This window comes from Erigeron canadensis, chromosome 6, assembly GCF_010389155.1.
Source record: "Erigeron canadensis isolate Cc75 chromosome 6, C_canadensis_v1, whole genome shotgun sequence".
Taxonomy (NCBI): domain Eukaryota; kingdom Viridiplantae; phylum Streptophyta; class Magnoliopsida; order Asterales; family Asteraceae; genus Erigeron; species Erigeron canadensis.
Window position 1 is genome coordinate 22,255,482 of NC_057766.1, and position 18,499 is coordinate 22,273,980.

At 33.2% G+C, this 18,499-nt stretch overlaps 2 protein-coding genes and 2 long non-coding RNA genes across 4 annotated transcripts; all 4 read right to left on the reverse strand.

The window, feature by feature from the left end:
- Positions 1-177: 177 nt before the first annotated feature.
- Positions 178-3,308, reverse strand: LOC122606269 (thioredoxin-like 1-1, chloroplastic). Its single transcript, XM_043779231.1, has 4 exons — positions 3,032-3,308; positions 1,924-2,100; positions 1,240-1,404; positions 178-806 (listed from the first exon to the last, which is right to left on the reverse strand). Exons 1-4 carry the CDS (start codon positions 3,287-3,289, stop codon positions 567-569), a joined length of 840 nt encoding a protein of 279 aa, XP_043635166.1. The 5' UTR covers positions 3,290-3,308; the 3' UTR covers positions 178-566.
- A 1,593-nt stretch (positions 3,309-4,901) lies between these two features.
- On the reverse strand, positions 4,902-8,122 carry LOC122604037 (ricin B-like lectin R40G3). The gene is made up of 4 exons (XM_043776927.1): positions 7,595-8,122; positions 7,194-7,316; positions 6,055-6,283; positions 4,902-5,268 (listed from the first exon to the last, which is right to left on the reverse strand). Coding segments are annotated over exons 1-4 (867 nt in total). The 5' UTR covers positions 8,108-8,122; the 3' UTR covers positions 4,902-5,266.
- A 4,240-nt stretch (positions 8,123-12,362) lies between these two features.
- Positions 12,363-14,890, reverse strand: LOC122602559. The gene is made up of 6 exons (XR_006324318.1): positions 14,815-14,890; positions 13,653-13,689; positions 13,445-13,561; positions 12,998-13,106; positions 12,811-12,917; positions 12,363-12,532 (listed from the first exon to the last, which is right to left on the reverse strand). It is a non-coding gene; the product is annotated as an uncharacterized LOC122602559 (long non-coding RNA).
- Positions 14,891-15,801: 911 nt separating this feature from the next.
- LOC122602586 lies at positions 15,802-17,491 on the reverse strand. The gene is made up of 6 exons (XR_006324330.1): positions 17,403-17,491; positions 17,143-17,217; positions 16,611-16,647; positions 16,403-16,519; positions 15,956-16,064; positions 15,802-15,875 (listed from the first exon to the last, which is right to left on the reverse strand). It is a non-coding gene; the product is annotated as an uncharacterized LOC122602586 (long non-coding RNA).
- Between the last annotated feature and the right edge of the window lie 1,008 nt (positions 17,492-18,499).

The following is an 18,499-nucleotide window of genomic DNA, read 5'->3' on the forward strand; positions in this document are numbered from 1 at the left end:
CTTTGCTGTTTGCGGCTATTGTGGCGAATCTGGCAACTATGTAGCAGACTATCATGATCTCCATTCGAGAAGCGTGCAACTAACATTACAAGTTGTGCATCTTTCTGTTCTATTCAACTAGTCAGACAGAGCATAAGTTCGAACAGTTGAGTGCTTTTACATACTGGAGATTTATAGTTTGCATCCTAAATTTTATACAAAATCTCGAATATTCTTTGCTATTCAACTACTCACGCAACATAAATTCTTACAATCGAGTGCTTTAACAAACCTAGTATAGAGCGAATAGCTCACATCTTACAAAACCAAGTGACTATCTACAGCTATGAGGAACAAAACCTCTGCAATTGCCAATCATTAGTTGGCTAATTTACTATACAGTATACACTATATATATATTTTACAAGCATATTAGACACAAGTAGAAATACGCGATCTCTTCTTTCTACCAAAAAAAGAAAAAACACTGGGTAGAAAGGCTTCTTACTATCTACACAACACTTTTGAAACATATCGGAATCATAGGTTTACTGCCCAGAAGAAACTAAGGTTCTATCTTTATCTTCTTATGCTGCAGAGACTGGCTTCTTAAGAGGACGAGGAAGAGGGAGACTTGGTTGAGGGACTGATTCGTGTGCGGGTGCAGGTGCTATCTTTTGTGTTTGATTTGGATTTGGAGCGTAAGTGAAAGAGAGATCCTTATTAGAACCAAGTGCCAAGAGTTCTTTCTCCTCGAGCCCTTTCGGTGGGCCTAAGCTACTTCGGTCAGGTGCGTGCTTTGCTAAGGCCTCTTTGAACTTCTTGATCTGCATCGCCATGTCACACTTTTTAGCTTATATATTTTTTCCGTATTCATAATCGAAACAAAAATATTGAAGGTGGAAAATGGGTTGAATACGGTTAAGGTCATACATGCTGAAACATGCTCAGCTGGATTGAGTTTGTTTAAAGTCTTGTCCAATTTTATTTTTGTTCTTTTCTCTCATATATACTAGTGTATTAAGATCTTGTTAATCTATAAAATAGTTTAGGAGATTTTATGCTCTAAAGCTAAATATATACTTTGGGAAATTCGGACCAGTTTGACTCATCTAGTCTAGTTTAGTATGTATCTTTTAAATCTTAAATTTTCAATTAGATCCGTTTGACCTGTTACAAATAAAAATATAACACGAGTCCCACACATACTTGGGTTGATATTGCCAACTTAAAAAATGGAAAGGTAAAAGGAGTACGAACCGTTGCATTGGTACAGCTAAAGCTACAAAGACGACCTTGGGCACCTCTGTAGAAACGGAAAAAAGGAAGAACATGAACATTGAGACTATAACACATAGACTTGTGCTCCTCATAGTTTATGTGTAAGAACTGTACATTCGGATTCATCTCTGCCATTTGACATATCTACAATGACCAAAAACCATGTATATAAGATCAAAAATGATTTGAAACGGTGTAAAGAAAATCATTTTAGCATTGCGAATCAAAGGGATAGAAAGTATTGCCGACAGTTCTACAAATAAGGAAAATCTATAGCAACACAAGAATACATTAAACTCGCATAACTACTACTACATTTGTCTTGAAGAATTCATTGTTTTGTAGAGTAAGTTGAGTTTTGCTAATGTCTTGCAACGGTCAACCATGGGCACGAAGGTTAATTTGTGCCGTGAAATAACATTAATTTGTTATTTTGCTATATGGTTAAACCTTAAGCATTCGTGAATCTATCTGCCAAATCACATAGTAAAACTTTCATATATCATTTACCAGTATGGCAACATGCTTCTTTTAAAAACATATGAATATATGATGTAAAAATATCAATGGCTAACATTTTTGTTGAATCTTATCTAGATGTGATATAAGAAGCATAAACAGAAATGTTACATAATACATGGCATGATTTTATTTTTCAGGTACCTTGGGATGAAGAGCTCGGCAGCCTCCACAACCAGGCGAAAAGAAATCAACAATGACCAACTTATCTCCCGCAGTCAACAGAGAGTCGACTAGGTCCTCCGCACTAGTTATCTCCTTCATGTTTGGTTTAAGATCTTTCTCCCACCATCTTACAGGTTTCCCAATGCCAATACCCATCTATGTCAACAAATATAATTAAACTATCTTAATTAGCTTCAATTCATCATACTTTGATCATAGTTAATCGTAACTGCAAAACTTCTCTAGTGGTCCAAGGGAGGAGGCGGGAAGATTTGCCTATCTGGAAGTCCTAGGTTCAGATTCGGACATTGAAGTTTAATTACTAACTTTAGAAAACTACTACTAACGACTAACATTTGCTGTATAAAAAAAAAAACAAAAAGCGAAACATCTAGCAAAAGGTGGTCTGTCGGGCAACCCTTGACCCGGAGTTTCTTTGGGATCGACCCATACGACCCCTTCGCCATGGACAGATGCACAATATTCTACATAATTGCAAGACATGAAGTCCACAATTTTCTATATTTATCAAAGATTTCGAGATCCTCCATCCCATTCTAGAGAACTCATAGTGGTCACACTCGCAGCAATCACATCGAACCTAACCTTTTTCTGTACATGTAATCGACCACACTGATATTTAGTACAGAAATCAAAAATAATTTTTATTTGTTCACACAATAATGATCACCATGCCGGGACCACAGCATGAAAGACTTCATTACGACGTGACTTTGATTCCATATTTGAAACATAAATGTTCATTTGAGAATTGAGATCCTTAAATTTTTTTCTTTGCATAATCGCATATACAATATGGCTCTTTAAATCAAAATTAATTTGGATAGCTCAGGCAAATTAATTTGGATAGCACCTTGCTAGATTTTAAGTTGATAAAATTATTGTTGCTGTTCAAAAAATTTTTTTTGGATAGTTCAGGTAAATTATACCACCTTTTAACCGTAGATCCCCAAACATCGCTTATATTATACAAAAGCACCCTAAAACAAATTTAGTGATACACAATTAAAAAATAATGGTACATGGATGATTACCCAGACAAATCACATGTTAAGAAAATACAAACCTTAACGCTAGAAACAGCTTGTATACGTTGACTTCTTGTTTGACCTCCAACAACATTCAATCTCCGGCCAAACATTTCACTGTCACTTCTTGTCAACTTAGAAGCTCTTATAACAGGCATCTTTATCATCATCACCGGTAAAACTTTCTTCTTTAACATGTAACATGATAAGTTACCATTACCATTATTATTATTATTATTATTATAAGGTGAAAATTTACAGTAATTACTACTAAACTTCCCTATAATCTCAGCCATTATGAAAATATGAAATGAAATGTTTATAATAAATAAAAAAGAATAGAAAAGATGGACTTGAAAACTTGAATATAAAGATTCACAAAAGGGGTCTTATGGGGTTGCTTTGGTTGGACACCGAGTCATTTTCAAATGAACATGATACGTGTAGAAATGAGAGAGCTTCATTTCGGGTTAATGAAATTTCATATTTTATGGGGACATTGCTTTTTTGAATATTATATTATTAAGTCTAGCTTTTTGAATATTAATTATGATTTTTATTTATTTTTAATAATCTTTGGCAGTCGACATGTTGGTTTTACTTTTGACCTTCTATTTTTCAAAATGTTGCATTCTAGTCTTGCATTTCTTAAAAGAAGTTTCTTATCATAGACGTAACTCGTAAGAAATGTACCTATATGGCTATGTATTCTTGTTTTATTTTCACATGATGTAACTAAATATAATATAATATGGTATGTAACATTATACATGAAAAAGCTAATGTACGATATTTATAATTTAGTTATGTTAAGATCGTATATATGATTAGGTTTAAAACCATGCACGGATATATAATACTCACAAAGATTACGTTTGAACATATTTATAACTATTTATTTTGTGTTTCTTACGTGGTTCAACCATTGTTAAGTGGTTGCTTCCCTATCATCAGTTTTGTGATTAGTCTGATTTTAATGTAAGCTTATAAGATTTTAAAGATTCAAACAAAAGTGACAGATACTGTTTTGTTTGTCGATTCGGGGATAAAAATGGGTATGAAACATATATAATTGATGCATTTACCTATTAAATGGATTTGGTTTAAATTTTAATTTCATTATTACTTCATCAAACTCATACTTATAGTAAATCCAACTACAAAACAAACACAGCCTAAAACTATATTGGGCAAAATGTAATTATTAATAACCAAGTAAAAGCAAGAAGTGGGAAGGTATTTGGTTTATGGGTATGAGAATGAAGATTTAGGTCGCGTTTGGTTCACAGAATTTGATGAAATTTGATGGAATTGGAAAATGATAATCAAATCCACCAATTTGTGTATGTTAACGCATCGAGGATGGGTTTTTGATACATTATATAAGCGAAAAACCAATATGATGTTAGAAGAATAGATCCATGCTTCCCCTCACAAACACTCCCCCCCCTACTTCTGAAAATCATATGTGTAAATACAAAATCATTCCTCCTCACAAACTCCTGTAAATAAGCTGCTGCTAGAAACATAGTTGTTAACCCCCAATATATAATTATTTGTTCTCATTCCAACACAAATCCCATACCTGTAATGATTCCCATTTTCAAGCCAAACACCCCTTAAAGCTCGCAAATGTTTAGGAGTTAGGACCAAATGTAACAGCCTGATAATTGATAAAGACCAAAAAGTATTAGCTATCGAGTTTGGGAATGAAACGGAATTCTTTCAAAAATATTTGATAACTTAAATACTCAGTAATCAAATCTTGAAGCGAAACTCACAAACTTGGAAGGTTTCAAAGTCTAAGCACAGCAAGGAAATCACATTGCTACCAGTAGACACTATAATGGTGCATATGTTAATCGATGTTTCAAAAGAGCAACAAAAAACTCTCAAGAACACACGAACTAAAAAAAAATAAATGAATCCACTACATTTGGCCAGTTGCAAAGGTCACAACCATAAAAAGTGAAAAAAAACAGTGAACCTTGACACTTTGGCCTAGTAAAGCATATCATGGTAGACAGAATTGCTTATCAAATGATCACAAACCAAGACATAAGAAGCAATACCATACCAAACGCAATAGGGCGACATATAGATACTTACTAACCACAGAAGCAAGCCTTCAGTGGTTCAACAATCGAGTATCCAAAGAAACATCATTCAATGATACACATGAAAACCACAAGCGGCATAAAGCTCCCCACGAATATATAGCAACAAGAATACACACTGAAGACTTGCAGTTCCATACTGTACATAACCACATATCCTGCACATACAATTCAAGATAGTTGTTAGATAATAATATTTGGATTGATCATAGTGCTGCTGAGGTATAAAGTACTAAATGAAATTCATCACCCCTTGGCCCTTGGTAGCAGAAAATCACACGAATTCTTCACTAAGATGTCTCATATAAACATTTTTAGAATTTCGTTGCCATTGAATTTTGTATTAGAATTAGCTTTTACTTCCTTTGATGAAAAAGTAGAATGAAATTGACTTAACGTATGAATGTATGATTTAGTTAGCATTTTTGACTAAAAATTAAACTAAGTGAAATGCTTCTGAAAACAAAAAAAAACTAAGAAACTTGTGAACTGAAATCTATGTCATACATATCTTTTGAAGATTAGTAACTGAAAAAATAGTTATATTCAGGTTGTGACATTACCAAAAATCAAAATCCTTACATTTGTTTTTTGAGGACAAACTGAAAACAGAAACCGTTAAGCTTCTTTTGGACCATACAAGGTAATGTATGGTCCATAATAACATACACAAAAAAGTAAAAGTGGAAATGAAAAACCATATGCAGTATTCATTTGGTTCAGTAATTTCCTTACATCTATCAAAAGGTATTGGTTAAAGTTATTCAAAATATATTGCTGTTTTTGTCCCAATTGGCCAATTTGAAGGTGTTGTAAACATTTAAGAAATGATCAAAGCACCCACTATTACCACGTGCCAAGTCAAAACAGAAGGTTGATTGCAATATGCAAATCATTGAAGAATACAGAATAGCATTGAGTAGAGTTTGCGTCGAGATACTTACAGTAAGGGACCATGGTCCATCTTTGATTGCTGTCTTTCTTCCATTCCCAAAGAACAATTTTTGTGCCATCATGCACGCCACCATGGTTTTTGTCACCATTAAATGCATCAACATTAAGCTTAATATTGTTGACCATTCTTACTGCCCTGTAACCATCCCCTAAGTCCTTGCTCTCAGTCCAAAGAACAGATTCATCTAATTTATCAGGGTTGTATTCTGTCAGCTGAACCTGAGATAATATAATTGCAAGTCCAGCCCATTACAAAAATTTGCAGTTTATATGACGCTGATAGTGCAAACTACTTCATGTCACCAATAAGCTTGAATAGAATGTTTTTTGTTGAAGCTCATATACAACTTATATCCACTGCGGGTCTAATTAGTTGTTCTCTTGTTCCATAAAAGTTAAAGCCTAAATCCAAATAATAGACTAGATAAGTTCCTCCCCAAAAGATACTATAATCAAAGTTCACCTATTTATCATAGGGCTGCAAGCCCGCCCTGCAACCAAGCCAAGCCAAGCTATAGCTTGATAGGGCTCAATTGAGTCAAACTCAAGCTCGAGCTACTTGATAAAAGCTTGAATCAGTGGTAACCCTAATTGATAATACCAAATTATGAATATAATGTTCTATCATACATGCAAACACATGTTCTACAAACAGAAATTTTAAGGTAATAAGACTGCCGAAGGGTGTCGATGGATTTGAAATCTCAACCTTGCAATAACAAGGGAAGAGTCCAGAAATGGCCAACAGTTATACAGGCTAAGCCGCATACAACAAAACCGAAGGCTTGACAATCCCCCGGGAGCCTAAACCCGCTTTTCGTCAAATAAAGTTCATAAGCATAACGGGGAGCTTCTTATTTTAGGTAATGATACATATGCCTACAATATGAACCTAAAGATAGAACTAATCAATTTGATGCTTAACACATGACATGCACTCATTTACATCTAACTTGACCTTATGTCTCGATTATAACACTTTTCGGCCTATTTTAATTTGGTGAATTAAGATAACTTCATTTTCAATAAACGATCCCAAACAACAAGTCCTAAAAATATGTCCTACAGAGCACAACTCATAACTTATCAAAGAAAAAATGATATAAGGAATATGGAGAGTAAAACATACAGGATAAGTAGCACCAACGGAGTGCTTGATAGCTTGACCTGTAGCTTTGTTGACTAATGCAAAAGAAGGATACCCCTGTTCATCTTTCACCCTTGTACTAAACTTCAAATCTTTTATCCAATGCTGTTCTTACAAAAAAGTCAACAACTTTAGTCAACCCCACCAAAAAACAATACATATATTGTCATTTCCAGGTGTCATCTTCATAGTGGACACTTATTTTGAGACAGTAAGTCCGAGTTTATTAAAAAAAAAAGGACATAATTTATCATTTCCAGCAACTACTTATGCAATGGTTACATATTTGTAAAATTACGTGTCGATTTCATAGTGGACACTTATTTTTGGACGAGAAGACGGAGTTTATTTAAAAAAGAAAAGAAAAAAAAAAAAAAGAAAACCTGATGAAGATCAGAGGGATTAGAAGGGGCAAGAATGACTTTTCCATCACGAATAGTAAGTGCATAATCAGTTTTCGCTTTACAGTAGACTCTAACTGTTGGTTTATCATCTGTGTATTTTTTAGGATGGTGGTGATCATGATTGTAATTGGTCGGAGGAGTTATGTGTGGGATATGGTGGCTGCTTTCGTGGTGGTAGACAGGTGGTTGTGGGTGGTGGTAATCCGGCGTGTATGATGGTGGAGGCGGGGGATGATGGTGTGGTGGTGGCGGAGGGTAGTATTCAACGTGGGGTGGTGGCGGTGGGTAAGAATGATGAGGTGGAGCACCGGAGATGTGGGGCGGTGGTGGGTACGTTGGACCACCGGTGACGTGGGGTGGTGGTGGGTAGAGTGGAGCACCGCCGACGTGGGATGGTGGTGGGTAGGGTGGACCACCGGAGATGTGTGGTGGTGGTGGTTCGTCACGGCGGTGGTGGGAGGTGTGTTGGTGGTTGTTGTGGTATGGGTCCATTTTCTTTATTTTAAAATGAAATAAAATTTGTACAAGGTTGTGGAGTTAAATAGAGTGTGGGATAATTCTATGACGACTTGTACATGATGATATAGGAGTTGTGCGTTTTTTTTGTTGTTAAAAATGATTATTATGTGCTTATAGTTTTTTTATTTTTAAAGGTATATATGCTTTTAGGCGATTTCGAATGGTACATAGAAAATGTCTAAATATAAGTATCTGTCATCTCAATAATCTATATCTATACTAACTATATTATAAAATAGATTGCACTAAATTTTTAACAAAATTTTTAATATTGATTTTAAGTAGTTTCCTAAAATGTTTCTCTTATCTATTCTATATTTACCTAAAATAACTATAATACTTTTTCTTTCTCCACAAATCTCAGCCAATCATTCTTTTTCTCTCTCCCCATAAATCATTTATTCCTCCAATTTATTTAAAATCTTTTATCTCAAAAACGATACATCGATAAATTATAAAAATTATATGAGTGTTCTTAAAATTTCATGTTCTTTCATTAGAGATGTTATTCGATATACTTTCAACGAATTTTTAAATCCGAGAGCGAAGCTCGTACGGCTAAGACATTTGACTATCATTTTCTATGACATATCAACTCATATGACCTATCACACTCTATAACTTAGCTATCACCCCCATCATATCAACGTATTTGACTATCATATTTTATGATATATCAACTAATATTTTGCCTTCAATTCAATATATCTAAACTCGGTTTTTCTTATGTAACGTTATCATTAGTATAAAATTCAAAAACATTATATTAAACAAACATCCATACATATACTGAAAAATAAAATAAAAATGACGGGAGAAGATTCCCTCAAGTTATTTCTTCAACTTGACTCAAGTTGGGGAAATCTTAGCCCTTGATTTCCAATCAATGGTCAAGATTATCTTAACATGACTAATCATGTTGGGATAACTTGAGGGAATCCCTCCCCAAAAAGGACTCATAATATTAGTGTGCTTTTTTCTGTATGCGTGAACTGATCGAACAAATAAATTGACTAACAAATTGAAACTCTTAACAAAAACAACCTGATAGATACAGTATAGTTTCAACCATTTAGACTTATAATAGATGAAATGTGATCGGTTATGTTTTAATAAGATTAGAAATTGTAAAACTTGAAGTTGTTAACAAGTGACTTGTGTTATTAAATATAAAATAAAAAATAAATAGAAAAAAAAAAAACAAAACAAAGGACTCGTGTAAGAACATCTTTGATTACGTAAACCAGTACTCAATAGGCATTGTGAGTTTTAAAAACCATATTTAACATACACGTATGTGATATTTAAATTTAAATTATAATTTTAACTTTTACTTCTATTTTTAACAAGTGACTTTTCTACAACAAAACAAGAACGTTACCCGTTATCATAATCTCATATTGAATTAACTATTTACGAATTACGAGTAACTTTTTTCAATTTGTATATTTGCAATACTAGATTTAATATCCGTTTATTGTACTGTTTGACTTAACTTATTTTTATTTTATATACGATAGATCGATAAGGGTCAGTTACCCTTTGAGTACCTTGGCCTTAAAATGGGGGCTAATAGACTGGTCTGGAGTTATAGAGACCTTTGAGTGTCGACTTTCATCTTGGAAAGCAAAAAGGCTTTCCCTTGCTGGTCGAGCTACTCTTATTAAATCAGTTCTCGATAGCTTACCGGTTTATTAGTTTTCAATTTTTAAAGCACCTTCCAAAGTCATTGAAAATCTTGAGAAGATCAGGAGAAGATTTCTGTGGGGTGGGACAGATTAATTGGGTGTGTTGGTCTCGCGTAAAGGATGAAGGTGGGTTAGGGCTCGGGTCTCTTAAACACTTAAACATTAGCTTGTTACTTAAATGGTACGGTGGTGGCGGTTTCATCAAGAAGCAAATTCAATATGGAGTCAAGCTATTAAAGCAATCCATAAGAATAAGAGTGATTCTTTTTCGATTCCCATCTAAAAAGGTCTAGCGAGTACATGGTGTAACATCAGCAAGGTGAAGAAAGATCTTTGTGATGTCAACATGGACATATCACAGCTCATTACTAGAGAAAACGACGTGTGGACTTGGAAAGGAAACACCGCAGGTTCTTTCTCGGTTGCCTCTGCTCGCTACATTCTCTGGATAATTCCTCAGCAAGAGCAAAAGAGTTTCACTTTGTTTGGAACAAATGGGTCCCCGGTAAGGTTAACATATTCGCGTGGAGGGCTGAAATGGATCGAATCCCCACAAAAGTTGCACTCGCAAAAAGGAATGTTCAGGTCCCTTCCACCCTTTGCTCTCTTTGCAAGCCGTTTCAGGAGTCAATTGAACATTTGTTGATATCATGTGAATTTGCTAACTTGTTATGGTCCTTTATTAGTTCTTGGTGCAAAATTATCCCTATTTTTGCATTTTCTATTCGTGATCTTCTTAGCATTTCCGAGATGGTGAGGTGCAAAGATAACCTGGTCATTCAAGCGATTATTCTCACGGCGTGTTGGTGTCTATGGAAACTAAGAAATGAGCTTGCTTTAATGGAGTGGCACCCCAGTGGCAACGACTAAAAGAAGAGGTGATGTGCCTAAGCTTTCTTTGGATTAAGAACCGTGCAAAGATGCAAGACTTAACATGGGAAAATTGGTGCCACTAGGAGTCTCAAGAAAAAAAGGCGAGGCACGGAAATAATTATGTCATGATATCTGGAGATGCATTGGCGTATTGGGTTGGATTTGCAACCTATTTTGGTGAGTCTTGCAGGTCTGGATCTGTTTGGGGTGCTACCAAAAACGAGCTAGGGTGAAAACCTAGGGATTTTTTTTTGATCTCAGGTTTTTTTCATCCATTTTAGTACCCTCACAGTTAAGATCAGGGCTTTCTTGGTGCGTTATGTATATAGTTGGTCACCTATATTTGCTCAGTTTGTCAATTGTATATTATGTATGTACTGGTGGTACTTTCTAGCATCCTGCTAGTGGTAAGTTTTATTTATTTATACTCTATATTAAAAAAAATACCCCCATGTTGAAAGTTATATGGGAGAAATGTCTAAAATGTCCTCCTATGTAATATTTTCACCTACAAGGCTACAGCCCTTTAAAATATTTTCACATACACTATTCTCTTAACATTAATAATTAAATTACACTATCAATCCTTTATTTTTTTAAAAATATCTCCATTAACCTTTTAAATCAATTACTTTTATATCAATTATCTACGACACTCGACATCGCATCCACCACCACACCCGCCTCCACCACCACACTGTCGCCGTTATGACCACTGCCGCATCGCGCGGGTACAATGCTAGTATATATAATACATATACTCTTCTGCCTTTAAAAAAAAGATAAATTTATAGATATATATAATACTGATTTTTGAAAAACTGTGACTTTGTTTTAAGTATCCTTTAATTAGATGTATTTGTTTTTCTCAATTTGTTATACTATAAGAATTTAAATATTGTACAAGACACTTTATATAAGGAATAGGTTGGTGGTTGATTGGTAAAAGTCATAAACTTTGAAGAAGTTCATCAAGTCGGGTTCGAATTTCACTTCCTACATTTGTAGAAATGAGTTTAACAATATAGGCATATGTCGATTGGTGGGGAATGCGGTTTAGTGGTGTCGGTGATGGTAATATTGGTGGTGGTAACGATGTCAAGTGGTGTAAATTGATTTAATTGCGATAGTATAAATTTTTTTGAAGATAAAAACTTAAAGTGTTAAATATTCAAATAAAAGTTTATAGTAAATTAATTCATTAAAGGCAAATTTGATATTTAAAAAAAATCTTTCCATAGTTGGTTTTTATTAAGGATAATTTAGTAATTTTGTATGTAATTATTATGTAACTATTTCTAAAAATGAGGGTGTGATAATTTTTATAAAGAAGTATAGATGTGTGTTATTCTAGAAATACTAAAATAAAATCTTATATATAGCACTAATTTATTTCTTTATTTTTTGAAACAATAATATAAAAATAATTTATAATTTATTTATGGTAAAGGTTTTGAATTTTTCTATGGCTAATTGGTCATAGTTAACATAAATTTACTTGTATTGTTTTGTTGGTCGATTATTTATACGTTACACATAAATAAAGAAAATATCTTTCATCATTGTTGTGCGATGTACGGGTCTTAAATCTTTATTAAAAAAGAAAAGGAAAAAAAAAATTAATGGCTTTGAAGAGATAAAATCGTATTTTTATAAAGGAGTAGAGATTGAAATTAAGCGACCGAGATAGTGAATAAAATAATAATTCCAAATGTAAAGTTTAAAGAACCTACAAATACAAATTATGTACCGTGTAATACTTCTCTGTGCACTACATTTGACGTGTATACTTCGGGTCAATGGAAGTCTTTCACATGCCTAACCAGAACCTGCAGGACTAGTAGACAATACAATAACAATTGTTCGGTAAGCTTCTAAGTAGATAATGCAATCATTTCAGAGGTCGTATACTCGTATGCATTAATAACCAAATTCTATATTTGTAACTATTTGACAATGTAAATAACATATATCCCAGTTAAATTACTAACTCTAGTATGTAGTCGGATAAAATTCTTCAAGCCCAACATCTTTTAATATCTTGAGCATGAATGTTAAATGTATAAATTGACTTGACGTAGAGCCAAATAATAAACCACAGCACAACTCATTCACCGTGACTTCATGTGGACATTATTTAAGCAGAGTCTTCACAATTAATTTGATGTTACATCACAGGTGATCCAGATATGTAAACCATCGAAAGTGCGACTCCTACATCACTATTGTACCAAGAGAAAAAAGAGTTACCAGCTTTTCAGAAAAAAACAAATAAAAAAGGTTTAATAACTTCGAGTTTTACCTAATCTATAATATCAAACTTGGTTTAGAAGATCCCATCAATCAACCTAGGGCTCGGAGAAGGTGACAGGTCAGCTATCTTTTGTGATGTGCACTCTTTTCTCAGTTCACTAAATCAATACAAACAACATACGGAAAATGATTAGGTACCTTAAACATCAAGCATTTTTCCTACAAACTTGTCGATATTTTTCCAATATATATCTACTAAAAAAGAGATAGTAGTCTTTTTATATCATATTTGAATTAGAACGAATGCCACATACACATTCAAGTTACTACTTCATAAAAGGCATTAATAAGAATCTAAAAAATATGCAAAACTTTTGACTGAGTAACAAGGTTATAAAAAATCCCACCTAAGAATTTATCCATGTTCAAAATAGTTCATAATACCTTGACCCATGATCCAACCCATCCATTTTACTGTGATGAATGAAATTTATACCAATACTGTACTACGAAAATTTTCCCGTAAACTTCTCCTTCATATTGTCATTAACTTTTTTGTGCTCTTCATATCCTGTTGTAGTCTCGTCACCTCGATTGACGATAAATGAGACATCTACAACAGGTAGATCAAATTTTAGTCGAAAACTGAACCACCAAAATCTCTAAAATAAACTTGTTTGATCAACTAAATGCCTAAATGATACCTCCAATTCCTTCTCTCCAATTGCAACTAAATGTTCCCTAAGAAGAGAAAACGGTTAGTAAATACAGTAAGAGTTATTAGCTCATGACTCATATATCTTTCCTTTCGATCTATTTATTTCTGAATGGTCAAATCATGGCGATATAAGAAAAAGTTCCATTGCTGTATCGTTTAAGAGGATGGTCGACTAAAAAAAATTTAAAAAACAAAAGGTACCTGCAAGCAATTAAAAACCAAAAACAAAAGAGACATGGTTGCATGTTCTTAAACCATCTAGAAAATAAAGCACATAACTAAGCAATACCAAAAAAATCTTTTGATACAACATACATTATCAAAAACTGATTCTTTAGCATTTGAACTCCAAATGATCAGAATCAGAACCGACATCGGTAGCAAACGCAAGTGAGTTTGCTATTATAGTATTCATATACCAATTAACTAGTTATGAATCATTCTTATGTGAATGAATAGCCATTTGTATTCTTTTTTCTATATGTAAAGTTCAACTATTTTCATATCAAAAAATATTAGCTGCATGAAGTTCTTAAAGTGTTAAAATGTACCTTGAAAGCAGCAGCATAGGCGGCATGAAGATTTGATAAATCGACATCCCCTTAAAGGATGTCTTGTGTACAATGTGTTTCCACCAAACGACTGCACATATCAACATTTCTGTTTACAGTGATATAACCAATCACATAAGAAATATTACTCTTTCCATGTATATTCACTCACACACAATACAACATAAACAAAGACAAAAAAGCAGGATGGTACCCCTGTGTTGGCCAATAAGTTGTTTAGCTTTTATCGGGTTAAAATTCAACGGCTCCACAAAAAGCTCAGCAATTGTTATCAGAGTAAGCAGGTTAACAGTAAAGCCAGTGTTTTCAAGATTGTACTCAGTAACAGGTAATCTACATAGGAACCTTTTTCCGATGAGGGCATTAAGCTCATCAGGAACTGAGTCATCATCAGCCCCCTGTTTTTCTTCAAAGGGTATTTAGTGCCAACTAAAGATTTAACCTAATCATCTCACATCACATTGAGTTACCATATTCGAACCACCAGAATATCAACAGGGAAACTTTACTATACCCACAACTCCAAATCCAAAATTTTATTTATAGAAAATAATATCATCAAAATCCAAAACATACCTAAAGAATGAACTGCTTAAATTCAAAATAAAGAACGGGCTGCTTTATATCAAAATTGTGCAACACAAAAGAAATCTGCAAAAAAAATATTAAAAAACAATTAGTATAGATAGATATAAATGTAACAGAGATGTAACAAAATATAAAAAATTAAGATAGATCTAACAAAATATAACCGATTGGATAGTATTATAATAGCAAATGATTTAAATAAAAAAATAGATAGATAAAATATGTGGACTTAAGTATCACACATTACCACCGATTGGAATGAAGAAAGACGGTAATGGAGGAAAACCCGATTTCAGAGATAAGGGTTTGATAGTACAGAGGGAAGAGTTTGAAAGAGAGATTTGTTTAGATCTGTTTGAACTTTGAAAGAGAGTAGAGAGATAGTATAGATTTGTGTGCAGTGCGTGTTGGAGAAGCTTTGAAGGGATAAAATCGTATTTTCGCATCTCTTTTTTTCAACAGGTCCCATAATTTTTATAAAGGAGTAGAGATTGAAATTAAGCGACCGAGATAGTGAATAAAATAATAATTCCAAATGTAAAGTTTAAAGAACCTACAAAATACAAATTATGTACCGTGTAATACTTCTCTGTGCACTACATTTGACGTGTATACTTCGGGTCAATGGAAGTCTTTCACATGCCTAACCAGAACCTGCAGGACTAATAGACAATACAATAACAATTGTTCGGTAAGCTTCTAAGTAGACAATGCAATCATTTCAAAGGTCGTATACTCGTATGCATTAATAACCAAATTCTATATTTGTAACTATTTGACAATTCAAATAACATATATCCCAGTTAAATTACTAACTCTAGTATGTACAGTCGGATAAAATTCTTCAAGCCCAACATCTTTTAATATCTTGAGCATGAATGTTAAATGTGTAAATTGACTTGACGTAGAGCCAAATAATAAACCACAGCACAACTCACTCACCATGGCTTCATGTGGACATTATTTAAGCAGAGTCTTCACAATTAACTTGACGTTACATCACAGGTGATCCAGATATGTAAACCATCGAAAGTGCGACTCCTACATCACTATTGTACCAAGAGAAAAAAGAGTTACCAGCTTTTCAGAAAAAAACAAATAAAAAAGGTTTAATAACTTCGAGTTTTACCTAATCTATAGTATCAAACTTGGTTTAGAAGATCCCATCAATCAACCTAGGGCTCGGAGAAGGTGACAGGTCAGCTATCTTTTGTGATGTGCACTCTTTTCTCAGTTCACTAAATCAATACAAACAACATACGGAAAATGATTAGGTACCTTAAACATCAAGCATTTTTCCTACAAACTTGTCGATATTTTTCCAATATATATCTACTAAAAAAGAGATAGTAGTCTTTTTATATCATATTTGAATTAGAACGAATGCCACATACACATTCAAGTTACTACTTCATAAAAGGCATTAATAAGAATCTAAAAAATATGCAAAACTTTTGACTGAGTAACAAGGTTATAAAAAATCCCACCTAAGAATTTATCCATGTTCAAAATAGTTCATAATACCTTGACCCATGATCCAACCCATCCATTTTACTGTGATGAATGAAATTTATACCAATACTGTACTACGAAAATTTTCCCGTAAACTTCTCCTTCATATTGTCATTAACTTTTTTGTGCTCTTCATATCCTGTTGTAGTCTCGTCACCTCGATTGACGATAAATGAGACATCTACAACAGGTAGATCAAATTTTAGTCGAAAACTGAACCACCAAAATCTCTAAAATAAACTTGTTTGATCAACTAAATGCCTAAATGATACCTCCAATTCCTTCTCTCCAATTGCAACTAAATGTTCCCTAAGAAGAGAAAACGGTTAGTAAATACAGTAAGAGTTATTAGCTCATGACTCATATATCTTTCCTTTTGATCTATTTATTTCTGAATGGTCAAATCATGGCGATATAAGAAAAAGTTCCATTGCTGTATCGTTTAAGAGGATGGCTGATTAAAAAAAATTTAAAAAACAAAAGGTACCTGCAAGCAATTAAAAACCAAAAACAAAAGAGACATGGTTACATGTTCTTAAACCATCTAGCAAATAAAGCACATAACTAAGCAATACCAAAAAAACCTTTTGATACAACATACATTATCAAAAACTGATTCTTTAGCATTTGAACTCCAAATGATCAGAATCAGAACCGACATCGGTAGCAAACGCAAGTGAGTTACCACATTGAGTTACCATATTCGAACCACCAGAATATCAACATGGAAACTTTACTTTACCCACAACTCCAAATCCAAAGTTTTATTTATAGAAAATAACATCATCAAAATCCAAAACATACCTAAAGAATGAACTGCTTAAATTCAAAATAAAGAACGGGCTGCTTTATATCAAAATTATGCAACACAAAAGAAATCTGCAAAAAAAAGCATTAACAAACAATTAGTATAGATAGATATAAATGTAACAGAGATGTAACAAAATATAAAAAATTAAGATAGATCTAACAAAATATAACCGATTGGATAGTATTATAATAGAAAATGATTTAAATAAAAAAATAGATAGATAAAATATGTGGAATTAAGTATCACACATTACCACCGATTGGAATGAAGAACGACGGTAATGGAGGAAAACCCGATTTCAGAGATAAGGGTTTGATAGTACAGAGGGAAAAGTTTGAAAGAGAGATTTGTTTAGATCTGTTTGAACTTTGAAAGAGAGTGGGAGATAGTATAGATTTGTGTGCAGTGCGTGTTGGAGAAGCTTTGAAGGGGTAAAATCGTATTTTTGCATCTTTTTTTTTCAACGGGTCCCATAATTTTTAAAAAGGAGTAGAGATAAGGATAATTTAGGTATTTCAGAAGCTGAAAGTTAGAAGATGGAAAAATAGTGATTTGCTTTATATAGAATTATAGATTAAAAAAAATAAAGAAAACAGAAATATAAAGGACTCGTGTAAGAACAACTTTGATTACATGACTCAATAGACATCTCTGAGGTTTAAAACCATATTAAACGATAGACGCATGTGATATTTAAATTTAAGAGAAAGTTACATCTTTTTTTACCTGAAGTAGTTGTCAAAAATTTTACTTATTTAAGTGAAGAAGTTATAAATAATATCAAGATATTGGTTATATTTTTCATTTTTATACCAAACATATATGTCGTTTGTTTTTCACATTAATTTGTACGTTTTTCACAAATAAAAACATCTTTAATTAATCAATTTGTTCACACCACATATAGTACTGGTCAAAATGATAACATGCATGCAAGGAACTTTTGTATGTTTTCATCGATCGATTATTATTTTTAGTATTAATCATAGTTATTTACTTATTTGACAAAATTCATATTTTTAGTGAATATATTTATTTTATTAATTTTATAATATTTCTGTTGATGGGGAATTGAAGGAGAAACGTTGCCTAGCTAGCTTTTGTGGTTTTGCTTCCGCGTTACAGCGTTGTTTTGTGGTTTTTATATCTCTATATATGTTCTGCTGAAATAGTACTGCATGCCTGCATTTTCATTTCATGTATTTCCCAATTATGATCCTTTTGTTATTGCATTTGTCCTGCCAATGTGATGCTTGTTCTGTTTCTTTGTTTCGCATAACTACTAAGTTTTAAAGTAATGGAGTCACCATTTTCCATTTCAAAGGATATTATACAACATTAAGGGAAAAC

Excerpts from the sequence above, each read along its gene's own strand:
- LOC122606269 (XM_043779231.1), bottom strand. The coding sequence starts at position 3,289 with ATGGCTGAGATTATAGGGAAGTTTAGTAGTAATTACTGTAAATTTTCA. Across the intron at positions 1,405-1,923 it reads GCCGAGCTCTTCATCCCAAG|ATATGTCAAATGGCAGAGAT; the intron begins GTACCTGAAAAA and ends TGGTCATTGTAG. Across the intron at positions 807-1,239 it reads TTAGCTGTACCAATGCAACG|ATCAAGAAGTTCAAAGAGGC; the intron begins GTTCGTACTCCT and ends ATGGCGATGCAG.
- LOC122604037 (XM_043776927.1), bottom strand. The coding sequence starts at position 8,107 with ATGGACCCATACCACAACAACCACCAACACACCTCCCACCACCGCCGT. Across the intron at positions 7,317-7,594 it reads ATCCCTCTGATCTTCATCAG|CATTGGATAAAAGATTTGAA; the intron begins GTTTTCTTTTTT and ends TTGTAAGAACAG. Across the intron at positions 6,284-7,193 it reads CCGTTGGTGCTACTTATCCT|GTTCAGCTGACAGAATACAA; the intron begins GTATGTTTTACT and ends ATATTATCTCAG.